Source organism: Carassius auratus, chromosome 30 (assembly GCF_003368295.1).
Source record: "Carassius auratus strain Wakin chromosome 30, ASM336829v1, whole genome shotgun sequence".
Taxonomy (NCBI): Eukaryota; Metazoa; Chordata; class Actinopteri; order Cypriniformes; family Cyprinidae; genus Carassius; species Carassius auratus.
The window spans coordinates 7,466,034-7,490,045 of NC_039272.1; the positions used below are offsets into that span (position 1 = coordinate 7,466,034).

Genomic DNA, 24,012 nt, shown 5'->3' on the forward strand with positions numbered 1-24,012 from the left:
ATTGTGTAATTATCTTGGCAGTTTAGGATATCCCACAAGATTTGACGACACAGAAAACATTTCATCACTGGATAGGTGTTTTAATTTGATTAATATGCATGAGGGAGAGAGAGCAAGACAGCGCTCGTGTTGTTTGAAGACGGTGAAGGTGAGCATGCGCGCGCGGCCGGGGCTCTCTCGTGCTCGCTCTCTCTCTCTCTGCTCGTTCTTATATGCGCCCTGTTAAACTGACAGGACTTAAAAACTCATACAAATGATAAACTTTCACTCTATGATGGTTAAGCTGTGCAATTAATCCACGAATCACATTCGTCAAGGGCCGAGGAGCAGCTGACCCGTACGGTTAATGACTAACGGATCAACTACGACAGCCTACATCGCACATCCTGCGATGTGAATATCGTGGATTCGTACATCGTGATATCGATGCTTAAATGACGCATCATGCTAAAAATAGAACACTAAAAACTAAATTTAATTGTTTTAAACTCCACAAGAGAATTTAACAATCCCAATGTGGAAAAATGGATTTTCATTTTGAGATTTGTTATTAAATCGAAATGTTAAAATATAGGAAATAAGCATGCACAATTAAATATCCAATTAATAATAATAAAAAACTGAAATAACATGATAATACAAAACCTTATATATTGAATATTCTTTATATTCTTTAAATATACAATTAAAAACAAGAAAAAATAAAAAAATTCTGTCGTGTCGAAAATGTTGCCCACTCCTTGAATTAAATGTCAAAGGGTCCTTTCAAAAACAAGCCAAGCGGAAGCGTCCTCTGAAACTTTCAGAAATAAAAAAAGGCATTTGATAAACATCATGATTTTGCACGCCCACTGTGGTTCAGAGTATTTCTAAAATTAAAACATTCAAGCTAACTAATAAATAAATAAATACACACTTAAAACACCTCATGGTACATCTGCACTTAAACTTTACTTTTTAGACTCAGTCTGGCTGCACAGTTAATCTCATTCAATTAGCACTTCAAACATGGCACAAAAACTACACAAACTCAATTACAGCATAAAAGTCAGTACATATATGTGTCTGTGTGTGTTGATGTGGTGAAGAGGAAGTGATTGCAAATGAATGGAGGAGGTGGGAGATGAGAGTGAGAACAACTGTGATATTTAGAGTCTTGCCCATGATGAAATGTCACACTGACTGCAGACAGCATGATATCATGTGGGCAAGCCACTCTCCCACACTCAAACTCACTGTATTCATACAGAAGCATATGTAGTGTAGTTTGTGCTGAATGTCAGTTTTCTGTGGAGATTTTCTAATGTTGTGATTGCGACAGTCCCATACTCCCATTTTTAGCACATATCATACAGTCCAAAAAGTAAAAACTGATGATTTACAAGATGAAAAATGCACTTGGTCATGTAAACTATTGGCCCATTTTATCAGCCACAGTGATAAAGAGCGTAGGCGTAATTTGCACACTGCGAGCTTAACTAGACTAAGCTCTTCCTTCCCTCTATATTAATTTATTGAATATGCGGGCTCTGTGAAGCAGTTCTTTGACTAAAACTGCACTGTTAGCAGAAGGAGAGTCCCTCAAAATTACCGGAGGCTGCATTTTGTTCTCAGTGGGACTGCCTCGCAGCTCTGTACGCTATAAAATGACATCAGTAATACAGGGTTATTAGCAGACAGGGTAATGTGCGCTTAAAACTTCAGCGGTCAAATAATTCAGAGGCTCCTGAAAACACAGATGTGGGGACCAGATGAAGCGGGACATCAATATTGGCTATCATAACGTACAAGCAACCAAAGCCACACACCCTTGATGCCTGTTCACACCAACAAGCCTTTAAATGAAAAGTCCATTACATATTCCACCATTGTAATGCCATTATCCCTTATTTAGAGAATGATAACATCACTTACAAATATAAATTATGACATATTAGAATAATATTATCATACAATAAACAATACATAAATCACTTCAGCTTTTTATTTTTATATGTCCTATTATTCTCTCTCTCTCTCTCTCTCTCTCTCTCTCTCTCTCTCTCTCTCTCTCTCTCTCTCTCTCTCTCTCTATATATATATATATATATATATATATATATATATATATATATATATATTAGAGCTGTAGTCAAGTCCAGCTTTGTCGAGTCCAAGTCAAGTCCAAGACTAGTTGAGACCGAGTCAAGACCGAGTCCAAAGGGGTTCGAGTCCAAAATTTTTGAGTCCAAGTCAAGACCGAGTCCAAATGAGAGAAAAAAGGGTCTTCTTCAAGACCACACACTTAACTACTGATAATGTATGTGATGCGAGAGACAGCATATCTCTTATTCTAAGAAAATAATTTGACATTATTATTTGTAATGATCAAAAAGCATGTGCAAAGTAAAAACTCTGTAGGACAGGGGTCTCCAAACTACATCCTGGATGGCCAATGTCCTGAAAAGTTTAGCTCCAACTGGCCTTAACACACCTGGAAGATTAGTGTGTCTAGTAAGAGCTTGATTAGATGGTTCAAGTGTGTATAATTAGAGTTAAAGCTAAAAGGGGCGTTTCACAGGATCCCTGGCCCTATGCTTAGGCTGTCCTGATTGGCCCCTATGCCCCCCACTCATGAAAATATCCAGGTAAAATAAAATATATTTCAGATTCATACTTTTCAAGGGCCCTCTCTTCCTTTGGGGTCTGGTAATCAGTACTGGTTTTGCCCCCAGTCCGACCCTGGGAGCTAAACTATAAAGGACACTGGCCCTCTAGAACAGAGTTTGGAGCTGTAAGGTCAAATAATTTGTATGCACTTTCTTTTAATTTTATTTACTTTATAATGCTGCTTTTGCTGACATGTCTGTGGTCAAAAATTTATATGACTGATGCCTTGGCACAGTGCACAGACACACGCAAAGCTCGGGATATGACAAATGCGCACAGCAAAGCTAGAAGGGATACGTTTGGCTATACTGGGCATGCGCACATAAATACAGCGACATTTTTGTCCTACTGTGCTAGTGCTTGCATAGACTAGTCGAGCACTGTCGGAAACAATCGACTACTCCAGCATGTATTAACCATAATGCATACAAAGTGTTGGCAAGTACGATGTGAATTTTAGAATTACAATATTGCGTTGAGCTGTTACTATATGACCTTATCTATGTTACATGTAAAAATAAAATATGTAATGTAATAATTAGGGTAGTGCCTGAAGCCGAATACCTTACTCGGAATGGCAAGGTTAATGGCTTAAAAAACGAAAAACGGACAAGGAGTAGAAGTAGGCTACTTCAAGAGTAGGCTAATAATCAGCTTAGATACTGATACATTGTCTACTTATCCTACATGTTTGCATCTTTACCTTTTGCTGGTTTGCGCGGCACACACATCTGTTAAGTGAAGTTCATTAACATTAAGACTCGCTTAAAGAGTTCTGCGTAATGAAAATGTGCACATTGAATGGATCCAGTCGTGTTCAAATAATCACTTAACTTTTGTCATGACATCTCTCTGCTTGCATGATAAATATTATTTTAAAAATTAATAATTATTTTAGTTTAACACGACATACTTGTCCAGTGATAACTACGAAAAAAAATATATAAAAAGTCATAAGAGTCTTATCAAGTAACTGTATGATGTTGTATCCGAATGCAGATACGAAAAGTGTTGTGATTGTAACAGATACAAATACTGGCTGTTACATGAAAATTTACATATGTAATTTCATAATTATAAAGTTTTTAAAATTTACATATGTAATTGTTGCATAAGACTATACATAAATATGTGTTGATTGATAAAAAAAAAACTATTTAATGTGTTTTCATTTACAATAGCATGAACCACGAGTAGTCGAGTTACTCAAGCATTTTTTTCTTAAAAAAATCTACTAGCAGAAATCAGTAGTCTTTCAGTAGTCTTGCAACCCCTATACTGTACAACAATAATTAGTATTTCATTATTGTAAAGGGTACGTTTAAGGCTATCTGGGTGTAGACGTAAATAAAACACAATCTAACAGGTAGAAAATTAAATTAGAAACATCTAAACTTTTCAGGTCGCAGCAAGTGCACTGTTTGTCATGCACATCCTTTCCCGGAACAATACTGAAAGCCAAGATGGAGAAACAGACGATCATAGTTGTACAAGGATAGCCATTTTGTAAATGAATCTATTAGCAGAGCTACTGAAAGGGATGTTTAGTGCTGGAAATCCATTTATTCTTTGCTGAAACTTCTGCGTCATCATGAAGAGCGAGTCATGGTTGCCCAGCAACACCAGACGCCACTGGAGCGCGAGCGCAGATTACAGAGTGCTTTGGAAATAAGGAGAGCGGCGCTCCTAGCGTTTTCCACATGTTTTCAGGACTTGAGTCCAAGACCGGACTCGAGTACTACAGCCCTAATGTATATATATTTATATTTGATAGTTCTGTTTGGTTTAGGGAAAGTATTTTTTTTTTTTTTACTTTTATGCTACCCAAGGCATCTTATTTCAATTTAAATTATCTAGCTAAATCTTCATGTTATTGTGTAAAAAAAAAAAAAAAAAAAAAAAAAAAAAAAGATAAAATCATAATGCAACAGCATAAAATGCAAGAAAGCCTACACCCTTCCAAATGACAACAAACTTTTAATTTTTGAGAATATTTAGATCATGGAAATTAACTATCCAAATATTAGATACATTAAAAATCCTTAATAAATATTAAAACTTTATATTATTATTATTATTATTATTACAAAAAGTGCAAAGTAATGAATAGAAAAAAAAAGAAAAATGCACAATGAACTGAGTTTTTTTCAATCTACAGATTTTTTTCCAGACCTTCTTTTCTCTGTAAATAAAGTGTGCAAACTAATGTTGAAAAACACAATCACTAACTTACTTAGCAGTCAGATGTCTGTATGCACAAAGGCACAAATCCCTAAACAAGACCAAATCTGCAGATGAAACTTTGTTTTGTTGAAGCTTGTTTGAACAAGCTTCTCACCTCTACACTAGGGCTGGACGATTATGGCCTAAAATCCAAACCTCGATTAATTGAGCATTTTACCTTGATTACGATTAACGAATGATTATTTTGTTTGTTGTGTTTTTTTGCCCTCATAGTTCATTGACAAGGTTTGTACTGTAAATATGATTGACTATTAAAAGTGAGATATTTTTTCCTATTGAAAGAGTGATCAGACATCATAGCTCACTATCAGCAGTTATTTTATCTATGTTCGTAACATTTCTTACAGATCACCACTCGGTGTAAGAGATAAATAAAGATCAGATAAAGATAAATTAGCACAGTACCAGTACGAGTGATGGTGTGTGTGAATTAGTCATACCGTCTCTATATTATTGTGAAGCTGTGGGTTGTAAATAGCCTAGTTCCTTCAAACGTAGAAAAATATGCTATAATAAGTTTTGAGATTCTAAGCTACTTTAGTGATAAATCACAGGACAGCGCTGACAATTAGTTTCTGCATTTCTCTGTGCCTGTGATCTTCACAGCTACTGTTTATATGGGTTTTCATGCCACAGTGCAGCTGCGCAAACTAGGGCTGTCAAAATGGCTGAAAAACTCAATTCAAATTTGCAATTAAATATTATCCACATCCTAATGCACATTTATTCAGAGCATAAGAAAATATGACTGTGGAAAAAAGTGCATAATATTTAAAAATTTTTATAAACCAATTATAATTAAGTAGCTTAAAGAACTATAAACAAAACAGCACCATGTGTGCATGTATAGTTTAATTCAAAGGGGTGAAAGCCAATAACAGTACATTTTTTCATTTAAACATGAGATGCAGTAGGATGGGAAAACCCACCATAAAGTCTCAAGAAATGTTTTTGAAAAAAACTAAACCCACATTTATTTTACATGGCTTTCTAAACATGCAGATCTATTGTGTGAGACGCGAGTGCAAGGGTAATAAAAGATGCCCCTCTCTAGAAAATGCATAATATGGGTTCTGTGTGAACGGCTTGGTCTTAGTTTTGACGTAAACAAGATCTCCTCCACATTCTCTTTTTCTGCAATATTTTGATTGGACATTGCAGCAGTGCTGCATCTAGTTGCTTCAACTGTAAAGGTTAACAAAAACATTCTAATGCAATGACACTTATATTGTCATCGCATCTCGTGCGCCACAGATTAAGGCCAAAGTATAATTTGACCATCCGCATCCGCATTATGTAATTCTCGTCATCAAGAGGGCTCAGAAGTGGTACTGCTTGTCGAGCTCATCCGCCTTTTGAAAGCTGTGTGGATGAAGCTGTGTGAGACAGAACATAACGCGAAATGTGTAGTATACCCGGGGCGGGACTTAAAGCTGCCTCCTTAACGGACACCTACAATCCGAATGCAACATTTTTGCATTCGAATGTGGATTTTCTTTTATTCACTGACTGGACTGGCCAGAGTCATGTGGCTACACACGCGGTAGTATGCTTTTCATGGGGGGAAGTATTAACAGGATTAAAAAAACATAATAACCGACATGGGAAAATTACATCGGTTGGAGGTTCTGAATTCCATTTTTGATTACTTATCGATTAACTGTCCAGCCCTACTGTACACCACTTTATGCACAAGAAGCTGCAAAAAACACAGGCGCAAGTGGAATGTACAAAACATGGTGATATACATTTTTAAGTAAATATTATAGGCGGTATTTTGCATCACCTAAAATGATTGAGGTCATGTACATATAATGCACGATATGTCGATATATTGATTCCAGTGTTGGGCAGTAGCGTCGCTACAAGCAGCGAAGCTTTCTGAATCAAATAGCTTTTCAGTAGCGAAGCTCTTTTTTTTTTACCAAGTAGTGCGGTAGCTTCCACACAAGCTACATTTTCGCAAGCATTTCTGAAGCTCAAACTCAAATCGGGATATACAACTGCTAAGATCGCTGATCCTGGATCAGTAGTGACGCGACGGCGCTACTTCATCTTGTTCGTGTTTACGGTGGATAGCAACCAACCATCTTTATGATGCATTACCGCCACCTTCTGCTCCGGATGGTACCACTCCTTGGCCAGTCACGCAAAAAATTATTTGATGAAATGATGGCATAGGATGAGGTCGGAGAACAGTTAATCCTGAGGAGTGAGTCGCCGTGGCCGTACCTCGACAGGTACATGACACTGACCGAGATAACAGAGAGAAAATATGTTTTCAGATGTTGCTTGTAAAAATTATCAGGGTCCAGCCTGGCCATTTTTTTGTACTGTTTGGAGGTCTTGTATTTTGTTCTGCAAAGGCCTACAGTATATTAATCATGGCCATGCAACAGGTGCATACACTTACTTGTGCACACATTGTAAATTACATGTATTTTGATTGTTTTTGTTGCCAAATTGATAGCATTGACTTGTAATAAAACGTGTTCAACATAAAAATCTAATTTTAAAAGTAGCTTAGATGTAGCAAGCTACTGTTGATGTAGCTTAGCTTGCTACATTTCCCAGGGGGGTAGCTTCAGTTTAGTGAAGCTTCATTTACTGTAGAGTAACTGGTAGCTTAGCTCACTACATTTTCCAAGTAACTTGCCCAACACTGATTGATTATTGCGACAGGCCTACAACCTGACTTATATAATAAAGAAATACTTTATTTGTATGGTTTTGTGTCATGGTATATCAGACACTTAGATGTCAATGGATTAAAACATTGCCTATAAATAACAGGCTGGATGTACAATAACCAATAATCTTATTATTTCATTTTTTTTTTTACAAAGCAGATCATATATATAAAACAGCTTTGCCAAAAGGGAGATTTAAGTACATGAGGATTCTGAATGGGATTTTTTTTTAGCAAGCCATTAAATGACTTGAGACTTGACTCAGACTCCACCGATAAAGACTTCAGACTTGACTTGGACTTCAAGTTAAAGACTCTGACCATCTCTGACACAGACCAAAAGTTTGGACACACCTTCTCATTCAAAGAGTTTTCTTTATTTTCATGACTATGAAAATTGTAGATTCACACTGAAGGCATCAAAATAATGAATTAACACACATGGAATTATATACATAACAAAAAAGTGTGAAACTACTGAAAATATGTCATATTCTAGGTTCTTCAAAGTATCCATCTTTTGCTTTGATTACTGCTTTGCACACTCTTGGCATTCTCTTGATGAGCTTCAAGAGGTAGTCACCTGAGATGGTCTTCCAACAGTCTTGAAGGAGTTCCCCGAGAGATGCTTAGCACTTGTTGGCCCTTTTGCCTTCTGTCTGCGGTCCAGCTCAACCCTAAACCATCTCGATTGGGTTCAGGTCCGGTGACTGTGGAGGCCAGGTCATCTGGCGCAGCACCCCATCACTCTCCTTCTTGGTCAAATAGCCCTTGATGCCTTCAGTGTGACTCTACAATTTTCAGAGTCATGAAAATAAAGAAAACTCTTTGAATGAGAAGGTGTGTCCAAACTTTTGGTCTGTACTGTATATACATATACATACATACATACATACAAACATATATATATACAAACATACATAATGTGATCGCTCCGTGCCGTGCTCGGGCGTGGTTGGTTGGAAGAGGTGGTCCAGAGCGTGGTTCAGTTTAATTAGGGTGCAGTACGCATGCAGTGTGAGCGCTAACCACACCGGAGCAGGGAACTACTGATATATAGTACACAGTTACCTTGTTTCATTTCTTAATTCAATTTATATATTTTTTGTTCTATTTGTGTTATTTATAATAAGTAAATCTACTGTTAAGTGCACTGATGTCAGACTCATTTGGAATAATAAAGTTTATTGTTAAATTGTTAAAATACCCTGCCTCCACTACATAGACCAATGTTTTTCACATATAAGTGCTTGGTCACCACATTTGGGTTATCATTGCAGAAAATGTGTTTATGCATATATATATTCTGTTCATGTAGGCTGTATACTGTATTCTATATACAGTAACAGTCAAAAGTTAATGGGAAGTAATATGATATTATAACTATTTTATTTTGCTTTTTAAACATTGGTAAGAAATCATTACATGTGATCATTTTATTCTACTGACTAGTTTTTAGCAATAAAAAAAGAAGAAAAAAGAAATCTACGTTTTGGGAGACCAAAAAGAAACATCAACACAACAGCTGGATTAGATGACACCTAATCCATCATCAGCTATCATGTGTCAGCTTGCTTTTGCATATCAACATCAGATCTGCAGAATAAATATGTCTCACATTTTTACATAATGTTTGCAAACTAAAACAGAATGTCATTTAGGGTGGGCTGCTTAAAAACCGGGCTTTAAAGACAACTTCTCAATACAACCGCGACCAAGAGCAGACATCTAGAGAACTGACACTTCACCTTTAACATCTTAATAATGGTTACACTCTAGCCCCACAGTCTGCCTATTTTCCAGCACAGACCAAAGGCCAGATGCTCTCAAACTGAGCATCTTCAATACGTTCTCTGACCTCAAGAGCTCTGCAGCTAAACATTTGCATTTGAGATGACTGAAGCTAATATATATCAAGCATGACTGTGAATGTCTGTCACCTCAAACTCGACTCGTGCAAAAGCAGAGGAACAGGAAGTGTGCTGAGGTGGACAGGTGACACTTTCTCAATAACACTCAAACCACTCACATGCCTTGATACTCAAAGCCCTTTTTGTGCCTTGCCGTAATGGAAATCAACTGATATATGCAGCACAGCTGACAAAAATAAATGATTACGACCACAGACAGCAGCAAGTCATCAGCAGCTTCATTCACAGCTTTGACACAACGGTGCTCTGAATCATAAATAGGAGTGAGAACAATGCACTAGTTCACTGTGTGCTCGTTAGCCCACAAACAGGACATTATAATGACACTTCACAAGAAAAGTGGTACTTCACACGTGAAGTGAAAAAGCTCTTTTGGCTGCCAAATTAACCCAATAATGGTGCATTTCCACTGCATGGTACGGCATTGTACAGTTACAAGTAATGCGAAATACATAATCAGATTACTTTTTGAAGTAACTAGTAAAGTAACGCATTACTTTTTAATTTACAAGAAAATATCTGAGTTACTTTCTCAAAAAAGTAACGACAGTTACTTTTGTTTTCTCATTCATTGACTGACGAGTCTCCTGTCCCATATTGGGAGAAATCTGAAGTAAAGAGGCATTGTGTGCGCTGTGAACATGTAGTTTTAGATTAAATGTGAATGTGCATTATTTCCTCCCACTCAAAAAAAAAAAAAAAAATTATCTAAATGAATTAAACCCTTGAAATGCAAACTCAGAATATGATAAATCTGCAAAAATTACATGTGTTAAATCACAAAAATGTGTCTAATCCCATTATATTAACCAATGTCTTTGCTGCTGACCTTTGATGATGCAGTTCACACTAATAAGCAAAAATGACTTTAGATAAACTTACAACTTTGCTTAATTGTTTTGTTTTTTTATTGCTGAAGAGTGTTGATATGAACCTTCTCCTGTGTTCTACAGTACAGGCGTGAATTTCCTTTTCCTTCAGCCTGAGGTTTATTTATTTCACTTATTGTGTGAAAGGGCTTTTATATTTGCTATAAATATAACTTCTTATATTAAAAACAATCAAACCCTGCTCATATTAAAAAAATAACAAGAAAGTAATGTTAAAGTTACATAACGCATTACTTTCCATAAAAACTAAGTAACGTAATTAGTTCCTTTTTTAGGGAGTAACATTGTATTTTAATGACTTACTTAAAAGTATCTTTCCCCCAACAATGGTTAGGAGTTTCAATTACCAAAAATGGCATGAAAATATCCTGACAAAATACCAGAGGAGGACAGTATTCTTCCTGGATGTTTCATCTTCATAGCTGGCTAGCTGGAAACAGAACATGACCTTTCTGCGATTAGTTCATCCCAGCTATCAGAAAAGGAGCTGGACCTCTCAATTTCCTAAACTTCATCTTGGAGGAAGCGAGGGCAGAGCAGGCTTGTTGAGACTTGATCAGTTGAATTCACTCTCTCAAGTAGTTTTAACTCATCCATCTCGCTCAATGGGTTTCGAATACCTCTAAAGAAGTCACGTCACCGCTCATCAGCATGACAGAGTAATGAATCTGCACAGCCTTATGTTAGCAGAACCCTTCCACTATATTGTCCGCTGTCACGAGCCCATCTCTCATTCTGAACCCCAGAAAAATCTGTCCACCTGAGACAATCACTCGTCATTTGAAATAAGACAATGTATTAGTATTTAATCACTAAACTCATAGATTATACTACAAAAATTATAAAATAAATATATAAAATAAATATACAAAGTATCTGTAAAACAATACAAATTATAGTATAAACTATATTTCACAATCTCCAGCGTCAATTAGGGCTAGGCTAACAGAGGACTAAGCTTAAAACAAATCCATATTTTTAGGCAGTATAAAATATATATAACAATATTCATGCATTTGATCAAATTAGTTTAATTTTTTTTTTTCTCAAAGGAATCTATCCATTTTTCTATCCATCTATCTATCCATCCATCTATCCATCTATCCGCAGTAATGGTAAAACTACATTTTTCATCTTGAAACAAAGTGTTGAATTATTCCAGCTTTTATAATAGTTTTTGATTGAGTCATACAGATGTATTGAAAGATCCTATTTTAAAGCAGTTTTTGCTGCTTATTTTAAATCAGAGATGATATTAAAACATTTATCTTAATGCACATTCATTGTCAATTTATGATGAATGTGCAATAAATCAGCCATCTCTGGTCAGAACTGTGCTCATCAATTTTAATAAAAGCACAGAAGTGTTTTTATTATTATTAAAAATGTATACATTTTTGAATTATAATGGAACAGACAAGACAAAAAGGGCAAAACTGAAAATATGGAAGTTTTTCACTCCATATTCTGTGAGTCTGATTTCCGGACGGCAGCGTTCATGTCCCACTTACGCTGAATTCATCCTCTGCTGCATCCTGGGCTCTCGAGCTCGCTCTCACGCACTCACAGAGTAATCCCGCTCAGCTGCTTAGTCGCCGGGGTCCGTCTCCTCTGTCTCACCAGACAAACCTCCCATTTGATCGTCGCCATCTCCCAAAGAAACCTGCTGTTTGAGTGCCCTCACCACGCAGCTCTTTAAGTCAGTGGGCAGAAACTCGAGTGGAGGTGGGGCTCCACCTCACATATGGCTGGCACAGTCTTAGCTGATGTCCAAAAGTGAAATAATCCAAGCTGGTTATCACTCCATTGAGGGAACGATTTAACTAAGAGATGCTGGAGAATGAAGAATCTGCCTTTGATGTCCTTCCTCTGTGAAAGCATCGCTCAAATAATTCAAAGTATGAAATGGCTCAGCAAAAGAGAGCAGGCAGGGCGGGAAGGGAGGGGACAAATGGGATGCGAGATGCTAAAAGCAGTGGGAGGATACAAAGTCACCACCCTTGTGTTGTTCACTATGTGTGTAAATAATGGTAGAGTTTTTAGTCTTGGATAAACTTTTTGGCATCCCACCCTCTTCAAAACAGCAAACTCAAAACTGCAAACTCTGCAGGTCAGAACATCGGTGGCCCGCTGGTTTGCTCAACAACTAACTAGTATATGAATTGCCTGGACTAGCTATGCATTTTTTCCAGAAGTTTCCACACTGGAAAAAAAAAGGTGGAGATGTGCAGAGTTTGGGAGCAGCTGCCAAACAGCTTTGTTTTTCTTCACACATGATGGAGTGTCACAGCTTGTTAGAGTCAGCACACGGGACTGTCCTCCAGCACACAGATGGATGACTAAAGAGCCCATCTTCAGCTAGCAGTTACTGTGCGGCAGGAGCCGAAATGGGGTCAAGCAAGAGATGGATAATACATCCTCAAGACCGGTACGCTGATCTACAAATCTGCTGCTAGTTGAAAAAAGGTTTGTGTCTTTTTCAAATAAACCAAAGTCACTGCTAAGTGAAAGATTTTAAACTTGAGACTGTTCCTAAAGTTCCTAAATGTCCTACAAATTTAAATCTATTTATCATCAGCTTTCTAGTGTAAGTGACTACATTTAAATCGGAAAACTTTACACTGTGATTTTAAATCTTATAAACTCTTATTTTAAACAATAGCTCTGCTCCAAAATCTAATAAGATGAAGTAAACAGTTTGAGGAAAACATTCCAGGAGTTTTCTCCATATTGTGAATTTCAATGGGACCCAACGGGTTGAAGGTCCAAATTGCAGTTTTAATGCAGCTACAAAAGACCCTTATTCCTCAGCTTGGGATCATGTAGAGCCCTTTGAAGCTGCATTGAAACTGCAATTTGGACCTTCAACCCATTGGTCCCACTGGAGTCCACTATATTATGGAGAAAAATCCAGGAATGTTCTCCTCAAAAACCTCAATTTCTTTTCGACTGAAGAACGAATGATATGAACATCTTGGATGCGATGGGGTTGAGTAAATTATCATGTTTTTTTTGGAAGTGAAGGCACCACCACCACAAATATCCTTTGCAGAAATGAAAATAATAGACTGTATTGAGTTCTGGGCTGTATTGAGTTCAATCAATCCAAGTGAATCATGCAGGAGAATTGTTGGTTATAATTAAAATTGGGAGTATTTCTTGTTAATTAAAAACTAAAATGTGTTTATGCTAGTGCACGATTAATTGCATGCGACTGTCATGCGCGTCTCGTTAGTAAAGCCGGTTCTGTGATTAGCAGTAAATGTCCTTCACCTGCTTTCAAATGGAGCGGCACTTAATAGACAGAGCCGTTGTTCGCTGACAAGCTACGCAATATCGCGTTCATAATCACAGGTGAAATCGCATGCGATTAATCATGCCCTAGTTTATGCTATTAAATTGTACAAACTAGCTTTAAAGTATTGCTTTGTTCATTTTGCATTGCTATCAGTGATATAAATAGTTTATGTTGCTAGTTTGACAGAGTATTAAGCATAATTATCCTTGTGTGCCAAAAAAAAAATTATTCCGTTTTTTTTTTTTTTTTTGTCTTTAAACAATCCATAAAAGAGCTGCACCTTTGCAGCATTAGACCTTTTACAGTATAATGGGGAAAAACATCATATCAGCTTGGCCTACAATGACCTATGATCTTCTCAACAGAAATTAATAGATGTCGATAAACAGCCAGGGAATTATCTGAAATGTGCAAAGCTTGAATAAATCCTGGTGTTCATAGGTTTGAAACATGCAACAAGGAGGTGGTTAATAGTAAATGCAGATGACTTACTAAGACCAATTTAGAAATGGTTAAAAACAATCCTTGTCAAATAAAACTGCTGCTTCAACTAAACACATAAGGTCATGAATGCAGTCAAAAACAATGAATTAGAGAAGTTGTTCAAAAAAAAAAAAAAAGAGGAAAGAAGACTTTTCTACCACATAAGCCTCTTGACTGTGTGAAGAACATATTTCACCACAGCGACCAGCAGTTTCTGCAATTGGCTGTGCTACTTGGCATTCCAAAGTCCCTGTTATTTCTTAAAAAGAAGGCAATTAACATGGTGGATGGATGCTCAATTAGCCCCTGACAGAGAGTGAGTTTGCTGAACAATTGCAGACACAATGTGCACCACTGTTGATCTCCAAATCAAACTCTCTCTCTTTCCAGCTCTTAAAGGAAAACAGTTTATGACTCCAAATCCATTCTAATCTTCGTGGAAACAAAATCAACTGGCTCTCTCTCCACAGTGCTGTTTGTTTGCGTTCAAGGCCCGGTGCTACAAAGAAGAAATGCCCCGCCCTTCACATGCTCTCTTTGTTAAAAAGTAGAAAGCATCTGTGAAATATTTATTTCACTGCTGGCATCATTGTTTATGAATGAAGTGCACAGCAGAGAGGCGTGAACGATTGTGGCACTAACTTTAGTCACACATTCTGACACGCGGGACCGCATCCAACCTGGAGAATGTGTACCACACTGCACTGCCATTCAACCTACTTCTCTGAGAAAACACTGAAACAACTGCCTCCGTTTAAAAGAAAACTGAAAGTGGATCTGGAAATGATGAAATCAAGAGAATATGTAGCTATACTCGTTATACAGGTTATGCATTGCCTACACAAGAAGCAGAGTCTTTTTTGACATCCTGGTGTCAAAATATACACCAAAAATAAAACAAGCTTGCAAGTTGTTAATGTCACCTACATCGCATGGGACACTCATGTGCTTCCTCTTCACTGCAAAGGTGTTGCATATTTTAGATGTGCACTGAGCTATAAGCCGACACAGGCTTCTATTATGTCGCAGCCTAGGCCATTTTGAGCAGATAAAGGCTGAAATGTGCATTACACTTCATCGTGGTGCAAATTCAGCAGCCGTTAAGTGCATAAAATAATATAAGCTTATGGAGCATCAGAATCGGTGCATCAGAGAGGAACATTGCCGAGCCTTATAGGCAGTCGAGTCTGTCACAGTAAATCATCTGGAAGCTCTGGGGAAACTTTCGTAATAATTGGGTCACCAGTCTACGGCAAGTGTATCTCAAGAGCTAACAACTGTATACAGTAGAGCGGCAGTGCACAATTTACATGTCAAACTTATAAAATCACTGTACAATGTCTTCTATGATCTTTGTTTTTTTTTCCACTTTTGAACTGTGCAGCACTAAAGAAAAAGAAAAACATCTGAAAAAGCCATGTTTGATATTGAAAGACAAAATAAATCGCCCCCACGCTTTCTGTGACAACTCTGAGCACTTTCAAAGAAACCACTGACAGCCAACAGGAAATGATATCTGAATTATCATTGCAAAATTCCTTGAATCACAATTATTGCTTTAAAGTTGGAGTAAGAGCTGCTGTCAAATCATAGGCAGGTCTCTTATTAAAGGTATTCTGCTTTGCTTTGATCAATGAAACAATGTCCTGGGTTTTTCCTGCATAGAGAATTATGAGGCGGCCACTGTCCTGACATTTTATCCTAACCTACAGATTTTCCTACCAGGGTTTAGTGCGTATGCGCACATTAATATTGCGTCCTCAGTCTAAACAACTATATTTAATGTATCTGCATTACTATAAGGGTAGGTTTAGACTTTAATAAAAACAAAAAAAAATCTATTGTTGGTTTCCTGTAGCTGTATACCTTTTAGCTACAACCGCGAATATAGGCCTAACACATAATAACCGTATTTGCATTACTGTAAGGGTAGGTTTAGAGTTGAGGTAGATATAGATGTTAACAAACCGTAACTTTACAGTAGCATTTTTCGTTGTCGAATTGTTCTACCCACTGCTTTAGTGGGAGGTAGGAAAATCTGACAGGGTAGGACAAATCGACAGAACACCGCCTCTGCAAAGTTTTGTGCCGCCTCTGGTTGTCCACAAAACTCAGAGAGGCCGTCATGTGCAAGCGTCACTGAATTGCTTCCATTAGAGCTTTTAGTTTATATTTGGAAATATACAGATATTTTTATACAAGTTTACTTTATTTCTTTACACAGAATCATAATTTCTATTAGTTTTTCCACTGATTTACGCGATCTGATGAGCATTAACTCATATTAGGTGATCAGATCTCTTTATGAATGAATGACGTGCGGTTCCGTTTACTACACACACACCAAAGCGCACGCAACACTCGCGGTGATTTCAGCATCTGTCTTCTCACTAAATGAGGTTATAAATATACAAACAACATCTCCAGAACTGCTCTGAGAGTCACTTCATGAGTATTTTATGATTTATTTAGAGTTAAACTAGCGTCATATGATTTACACAAAGAAGGTATTCAGGGCAACCCGTCAAAATAAAAGTCTGGTTTCCCTTGAATCCATTGCAGCAGAAATATATGACTTTTGTTCAGCAGAATGTACATACTACTACTACTACAATTATTAAAACTTTATTTTTTTTAAGGAATGATCACACAACATTTTTATGTTTTAATTTTAATATTGAATCCCCTTTGTTTGTCAAAAAAAAAAATAAATAATGTTTCAATAATTTAAAGATAAGTTCATGTTTTACGCCTTCATTTGAACACCCGATACACAATACAGAATTTCTGAGGAAAAATAAAACATTTAATAAGGCTATTTTAAGATTAAATGTGAAGAAATTAAGTTGTTTTTATGCGTACCAATAAAACATATGGTGAAAGAAATGAAAATATTTCATTGTGCCCTAATCATGTAATTTTTATCAAACTTTTAATAAACTGATGTGACATTGTATACGTTCCATGATTTTAATTAATTAGACATTCTTTTTGTTAGTAAAATGTAATTTTATGATTAAAAAGGATTCTAGAAAAATTAGAACAGAATTTGGGAAAAAAATAAAACATTTCATAGGGCCCTATATTTAACACACAATTACAATAGTACATGGTTTGTATGTTATTTTAATGAGATTTGTGGTGTTTTCTTAACAAATGCCAAACTGGTAGCTTAGTATAAAAAATATAAATAAGTTATTACACACACTCAAAGCTGAATTGAAATGAGATTTGAGTAAAAACTTACTATTCATTTTCTAAAAAGTCTTAGCTTGGTGCTAATGTTAGCTCTAATGCACCTGTTAGCCAGCTGCGATTGCATTTCATGATGTATCAGAAGAATTCACCCAAGGTCATAAGAAATGTAATGTGGATCCGGAGACCATAGGGAGTGGAAAAAGATTTTCAGTTTCATGAAATGTTTAACAACCTAATGTTATGCTCACCTAAACAAAAGGGCCCCTTTTAGCTGGTATGTTTCATTTAATTTCGTGTTCAACAGGTTTTTGTAAAATGTAACTTTAGAATTTCCATTTTTTTCAATTATTTAATTATAATAGCACCTAAAATATGTTGCGTGTAAAAAACGTGTTTATTTCAGTCAGTTAAAGGGTGGGAACATTGTGTGCACATGATCACGACTATAACACCTCAACCTCATTTCGAGCCAGGAAAAACCCTGACGTTTTTTTTAATTGTTTTATTTACTGTAAAATATTTAAAACTGATGATAGCGTACATGTGTTATTTTTGTTGTTGTTGTTTATTTGCTTTTTAGAAAAGATACTTGTTTGCCGTCTTATGCCTTTTATTTAGATAGGACAGTAGGTCGACAGGAAGCGAAGTGGGTGAGAGAGAGTGGGCTGGGAACTGGAAAGGTCTGCGAGCCGGGACTCAAACTCAGGACACCTGAAGAACAACATGTCAGCATGCTGCCCACGAGGCCATTGCCGCTAGTGTTTGTATTTTTGAGGAGCTGAAACAATGGTTTTCAGATTAATGGAAAACTAAAAACGCTACTTAGCACTGGCTAAGTGTAAGATACTGTACAATATACAGTAAAATAGAAGTTACAATTTAACATTTAAAGTATTTTTTTAAAATTATGTTTTACTGAAAAATATCGAAACTCTGATATCAATGTATTTTTGATTAACTTAGTATAGAATTGAGCTGAAACAACTGATCGCAATATAAAACTCCAGGCCTGATTATCAACCTACTCTTGAGCAACCGAAGATATGAGAGTCACAATAAATTACACACTATCATTTAGCTTATCGTGAGATAGACTGTCACCACCCTGACATTCTTCATTAGATTTAGCCACTGATCTCATCAGAAATATGATAATGGATGACACAGAAAGCAGTCAAATCATTTATCAGTAACTGCGGTTTCACAAAGTGTGCAGAAGAAAGGTCTAGATACACCAAAGACATTTAAAACACCATATTACTGCAATGCATATGACAATATTATAATTCATAAACTAAAAACAGATGCAGTGGCAGGATACAGTGGAGAATAAAATGACAAGACTATGCATCTCAAGTGGTAAAGTTATATTGCTAACTCATAACTAAATGGCAAAAAATCAGAAGACATAACCTCGAATTCTGCAATATGAGGAAGTAAAATATATCATATGAATGTCACAGAGGTAACTTGCCAAAAGTGTCTGTTAAATTTAAATATACAAACAGTTACATTTGCTACTTATGAATGCTTGCCAGTGGTCTGTATCAAAACCTAGTTTAGTTTACTGTCAAATAATGTAAGGGAAACGTAAAAACGCAACAGTTTTAGTTTTAGAATATACAGTAAAAAAAAGAGAGAATAACAGTAAAATATTTTAATCTTTTTAAATTAATTTTTTCATAGTAAAAAAAAACAAACAAAAACAAATTATGCACGGCTATTCCACAAAAATATTTACAATATTTGTGACAAGAAAGAAAGTTCTTAAATGCTGATTTGCTAACTGAATTATGTAGTTATCAGTTATATACTGGATTGATTCAGGTCTCATTAAATGCTAAATTAAAGCTTGTACTAGAATCATGTTAATGGTGTTTTGTCTTTGAGATAGTAAAAGTGCATTTATATAAATATTAGCTACATTATTTAGACTATCAATAGCTAATATATAACCACACATACGCGTACAGAGTTGTCATCTCTTCCTTTTAATGCTTGTAACTTAACCCTGAATTTCACCTCACTGTTTTTCCACGCTAAATTTCTAGTGACAACTTCTGCCAGTTAACAACAAAAACAACAACAAAAGGTAATCAACCATATGGAAGTAGATAGCTGACTACTTTTTGACAGAACCATTAAGATGATCACAATAGGTCTGCAACCATCCCATGTCACAAGTCCTTTCCTATCATGAATTACTAAAAACATGAAAGACACATGTGTGCAAGACGAATCCTTACTGGTTGGAGGGCGGCGCTGAAAGGGGGAAAACAACCTCCTCTTCCTCATATTCTGGCCCATCCTGTTGATCGCTTTCATCCACGCTCCCCTGCGCCCCGATTCCAGGCGGCGGAGGGAGCGCCGTTAAAGGTGGCAGGACCGTGGGCCCGTCGGTGGGTGACATCCGGCTGCTGCCCGGTCCGTCCGAGGAGGGCGACTCGCAGCCAGCAGCGGCGGCTCTCCCCGTGAAATCCTCTCCTCCAGAGCCGGGGTAGATCATCATGTCAGGATCCGCCAGCCGTGCTCGCGGGGGTTTGTTGTAGAGAGGAAAGTGGGTCGAGTCGGGGCCTCTGCTGCCGTCCGATCCCCTGTCCTCGCCCCTCACCTCCATACAGAAATCAAGAAGACAGCCTGAGCTTCTTCTCCGAGTCTGTTACAGCTTCTTCTGCTTCCAGTCTTTTAAAGAGACGGGACAAAGTTTCCTGGAGAAGAGCACAGACTCACTCACACACACACACACACACACACACACACAGCTCAGCTCAGCGGCTAACACATGAGTTTAAGTCTTCATTGTTTCCTGAGTTTCACAAAGAGAAGAAGGACTTTTCTGAAATAGTGCAGGGTAAATGTCCGAGTTGAGGAGAGGACGGTGTATCGAGGCCCTGGTTCGGTTTGGTGTCAGTTGTGGGCTTTTATTGTCAGTCTCTCGGGGTTGTTATTTTGTTTGCAAGTGAGTTCAGAAAACGCGCCGATCTGCTACTTTGGACGCTTCGCAGGTGTTCGCGGACGTCCGACGCGATTCTCCTCACTAGATTCCGCTCAAAGAGTGCGTTAAAGTGTTTTCTTCAGTCGTAAATGGTCTTTTCTTCTCGAGATTGCTGGACTGGTGGAACATTTGCCACAGCTGCTCCCAGTCCCACTCCTCTCCCTGCGCGTCCCCGCTCATGCGCAGACCAGGCCAGCAGATCACCGAACCGACCCATTCACATCCGTGAGCTCGACAATCGACGCAGCGCAGTCTAAAGAGAAGGAAGAAAGTACTTCTTTCCTTATATTCAAAACACACCGACTCACATTTGATACCGCTGCATAATGATTCATGTAGCCTAAACTAATAGCTTGGTCTTTCAATCTAAGGTAATACAGACTATACAGTCTCTGCTCTATACTAGGTGAGATTGTGAAAACTAGTTTTTTTTTTTAAATCACGCAGCTGAGTCATGGTTTCTACACTATATAGCTGTGTGTGCTTTTTAAGTCACTGTAAATATTCATATGACCTTTTTGGTCCCTGACTGTCATACACAAATTATTTATGTTCTTACATCAACAGACATGTTTAGTATGATTGTTACCTTAGCATCTTCACTGACAAATAAAGAGAGAAAAACCCTTGACCAACGAGGAAAGAAATACAATTTAGCATCTATTTTGATATTAATTTATTATTTTATTTTTTATCTAAGCATGAATCAAATAAAGTTTTATATGCAAATTTGTATCTAAGCAGTCTTCTAGCCAACTGGAGAATAGGAGGACATTCTGCTTATTGACAAATTAATGTCAACCCCCGGACAGTGACAACATTTATTTTTCATTTAATTTTTAAGTGTCAGTAGACCTCCTTAACTGAGCTGGTGTTTAGGTATACCTTAAAAGTTGAGACCATGTTTCATAGTTGTGCTTGAGAGGAGGCAGATACATGCTTTATGTAAGTAATCAGACAATAATCTGATGTAGCCATGGGAACTTAAGGCATGCAGATGCATCTGTTTTCACTGTTCCTCGTCTACAGTCAAAATATATCTTCCTCCAGCGCTGAGGACACTATATAAAGCTCTCTGACATTTCTCGAATGTCAAAGTGGGCAACCAGACACTTGCCTCTGTCTCCTCTTAATTCCTCTATATTTTCATATAGAAAATCATTTGCACCTACTACAAGCACATTTATGCTCTTACAAATTTGGAATTTGAAACATTAGTATTAACAGGAAAGTAGACCAATTTGAGATACAAATAATACCCCCACCCCGGCCCGTGTTAATTTACTTTAGAATTTTTTTTTTTTTGCTCTCTCTCTCTCTCTCTCTCTCTCTCTCTCTCTCTCCAGTTTAATTGTTCATTTTGTATTATCCTCTGCTAATATTTCAATGTTACAAACTGGTTCTTAAATGGCATGGACACTATTATGCTATTCCAAAATTTGGGGTCTGCAAGATTTTATTTATTATTATTATTATTTTGTTTTTAAAGATTTTTGAGTCCGCACTTAAGCTGCCATTATATCATCAAAACAGTAAGACATTTTCTATACATTTTAATTGAATTTCAGCTCAATCCAAATTATTATCAATTCTTAGCAGATTTTTATTGGATCCCTTTAGCACCCTTTACAAATATTTCTAAATCATAATAATGCTACTAATAAAAAAGAAATGTAACCACCCCCCTCCCCCATCCCCAGGCAGTCAGAACACTGTAACATACTGCCAGGAAACAGTGCAAGATAATAACCCTCTCCGATACATTCTGTAATAATTCCTTCCTTTGTGCTCAAAGTAGGAGTGAGGCTGTGTTTTCTCAGTGGTGTGTTTGGGCCACACTGCGGGAAGCCAGCTTGTGTTTTGTGGATGATTTGTAGGGAAGAGGGATGGCTCTTTGTCCTGCTGCACAGGCTGCTGCTGCCATGGTGTCTGCCAGACCCACGATAATGAGATTCAAAGCAGCTAATCGTCCATCTTAGAGCGTTAGCCAAGTGAAGGAGCATGAGCACCTGCTGATGACTGCTAGCCCCTACTTTGTAATTATGGCCATCTTTCTGAGTGTGGTACTGCTGAAGCTTCTTGTTAAATAAGAAGGTATGGGACAATCTGGGATGGTTTGTGCAAGAATCCTGAGAGAGCAGATCATTGGGACTTCTTGCAACCCATTTGTTATCCACCGTCTGCATACCAGCAAGAAACTGAACCAGTAAAGTAATTTTGGGTTCCCCAAAGAACCTTTCAGTTTTTAGTGTGAAGAACATTTGAATAACCTTTTAGAATCACCATATAAAGCCTTCAGTGCAACTGAAAGGTTCTGTGGATGTTAAAGCCCCCATGTAATGAAAATAAAGTTTTTTGGGTGTTAGTATGTATGTTAGTCTTAAGGATATCTATAAGCAAGTTTGCTCCAAAACAGTGGCAAAATTGGGATTTAGAAGATATAAGCATTCAAAGCTTGTCACCTCTGCCAAACTGGATCTATTAATTATTATTGTTTTATGTCACCTCATACTTCAGCTTCTCATCAAATCTTCTGACCAATTAAATGCTCTCTAGAATCCAAAGCTTCTGCCCCTAAACTTTAAATAGATGCTGAAGCTGCAGCTGAGATCATTCATTTTTTCACAGTGTTCGAATTTTCACAATGTAGGCAACAGGGAATGGTTCAGACAGTGTTCTTTGTGGAACTGTATACCAAAAAAAAAAGAACCTGAGAGTATGTATTGTTTTTACAACAATACAGTGTTTAAAATATTGTAAACGCCACTATTTTTTCCCAGGTCATATATTTCTAAAGGTAGACATGACATTTTCACCAGATGTCGGTATCAAACCAAGTAATCCACAAATAAAATAAAACAAATATGTTCAGATTTTAAGTCATGTGTATTAAAATGGAATGCACAGGGAAAAAGTATTGAACTTCAACAGAGTCTTGAAGGTTCTGTGAGCATCTTCTATGAACTCTGATCTTTAGTTCTTATTTTCTGTTGGATTCAAGTCAGATGATTGGCTGGCCATTCTAGCAGCTTTATTTTCTTTTTCTGAAACCAATCAAAAGTTTCCTAGGCTGTGTTTGGGATCATTGTCTTGCTGAAATGTCCACTCTTTTCATCTTCATCATCCTGGTACTGTAGGTGTTGGGACTGAACCAGCTAATAATAATTTCCACTGACTAGTGGCAAGATTGCTTTTTAATTAGGCCTACTGATAGATTTCAGCTGATGTCTTGGCTTTCCTTGCATTTTTGCTCCCTTTCTTCATGTGTCCAATACTTTTTCCCTGCGTCATTCCATTTTATTATACATAACTTAATTTCTGAACTTGTTTTGTTTTCATTGTATGTATGGATTACTTGGGCTGTTAAATCTGGTGAAAATTTTAAGACAGCAGCACCTTTACATAGCACATATTTACTGAGAAAAATGGTGACGTGTTCAATACTTATTTTACCCACTGTATGTTCTATAGTCTACACTTTTATAGATAAATTGAATACAGCTTTAAACAAAATCTAACATTAATTTTCACCCAAACATATAAAATCACTACAGTTAGGTCAAAATGTCAGCGAATCATTCGTTACATTAATATAAAACTTTAAACAGCCTATAGTGTCATAAAAAGTCTAGGTC

At 37.1% G+C, this 24,012-nt stretch overlaps 1 protein-coding gene across 3 annotated transcripts in view; it reads right to left on the bottom strand.

Annotated features, from left to right (window-relative positions):
• Positions 1–20,603, bottom strand: part of rasa1a (RAS p21 protein activator (GTPase activating protein) 1a) — a 43,137-nt gene extending 22,534 nt beyond the window's left edge. The window contains exon 1 of one of the 3 annotated variants that reach the window (XM_026211084.1): positions 19,629–20,603. In XM_026211084.1, coding sequence (XP_026066869.1) covers positions 19,629–19,999 — 371 coding nt within the window. In that variant the 5' untranslated portion in view covers positions 20,000–20,603. The remainder of the gene's footprint in view (positions 1–19,628) is intronic. The other 2 variants (XM_026211083.1, XM_026211085.1) reach the window with 2 other exon arrangements.
• Between the last annotated feature and the right edge of the window lie 3,409 nt (positions 20,604–24,012).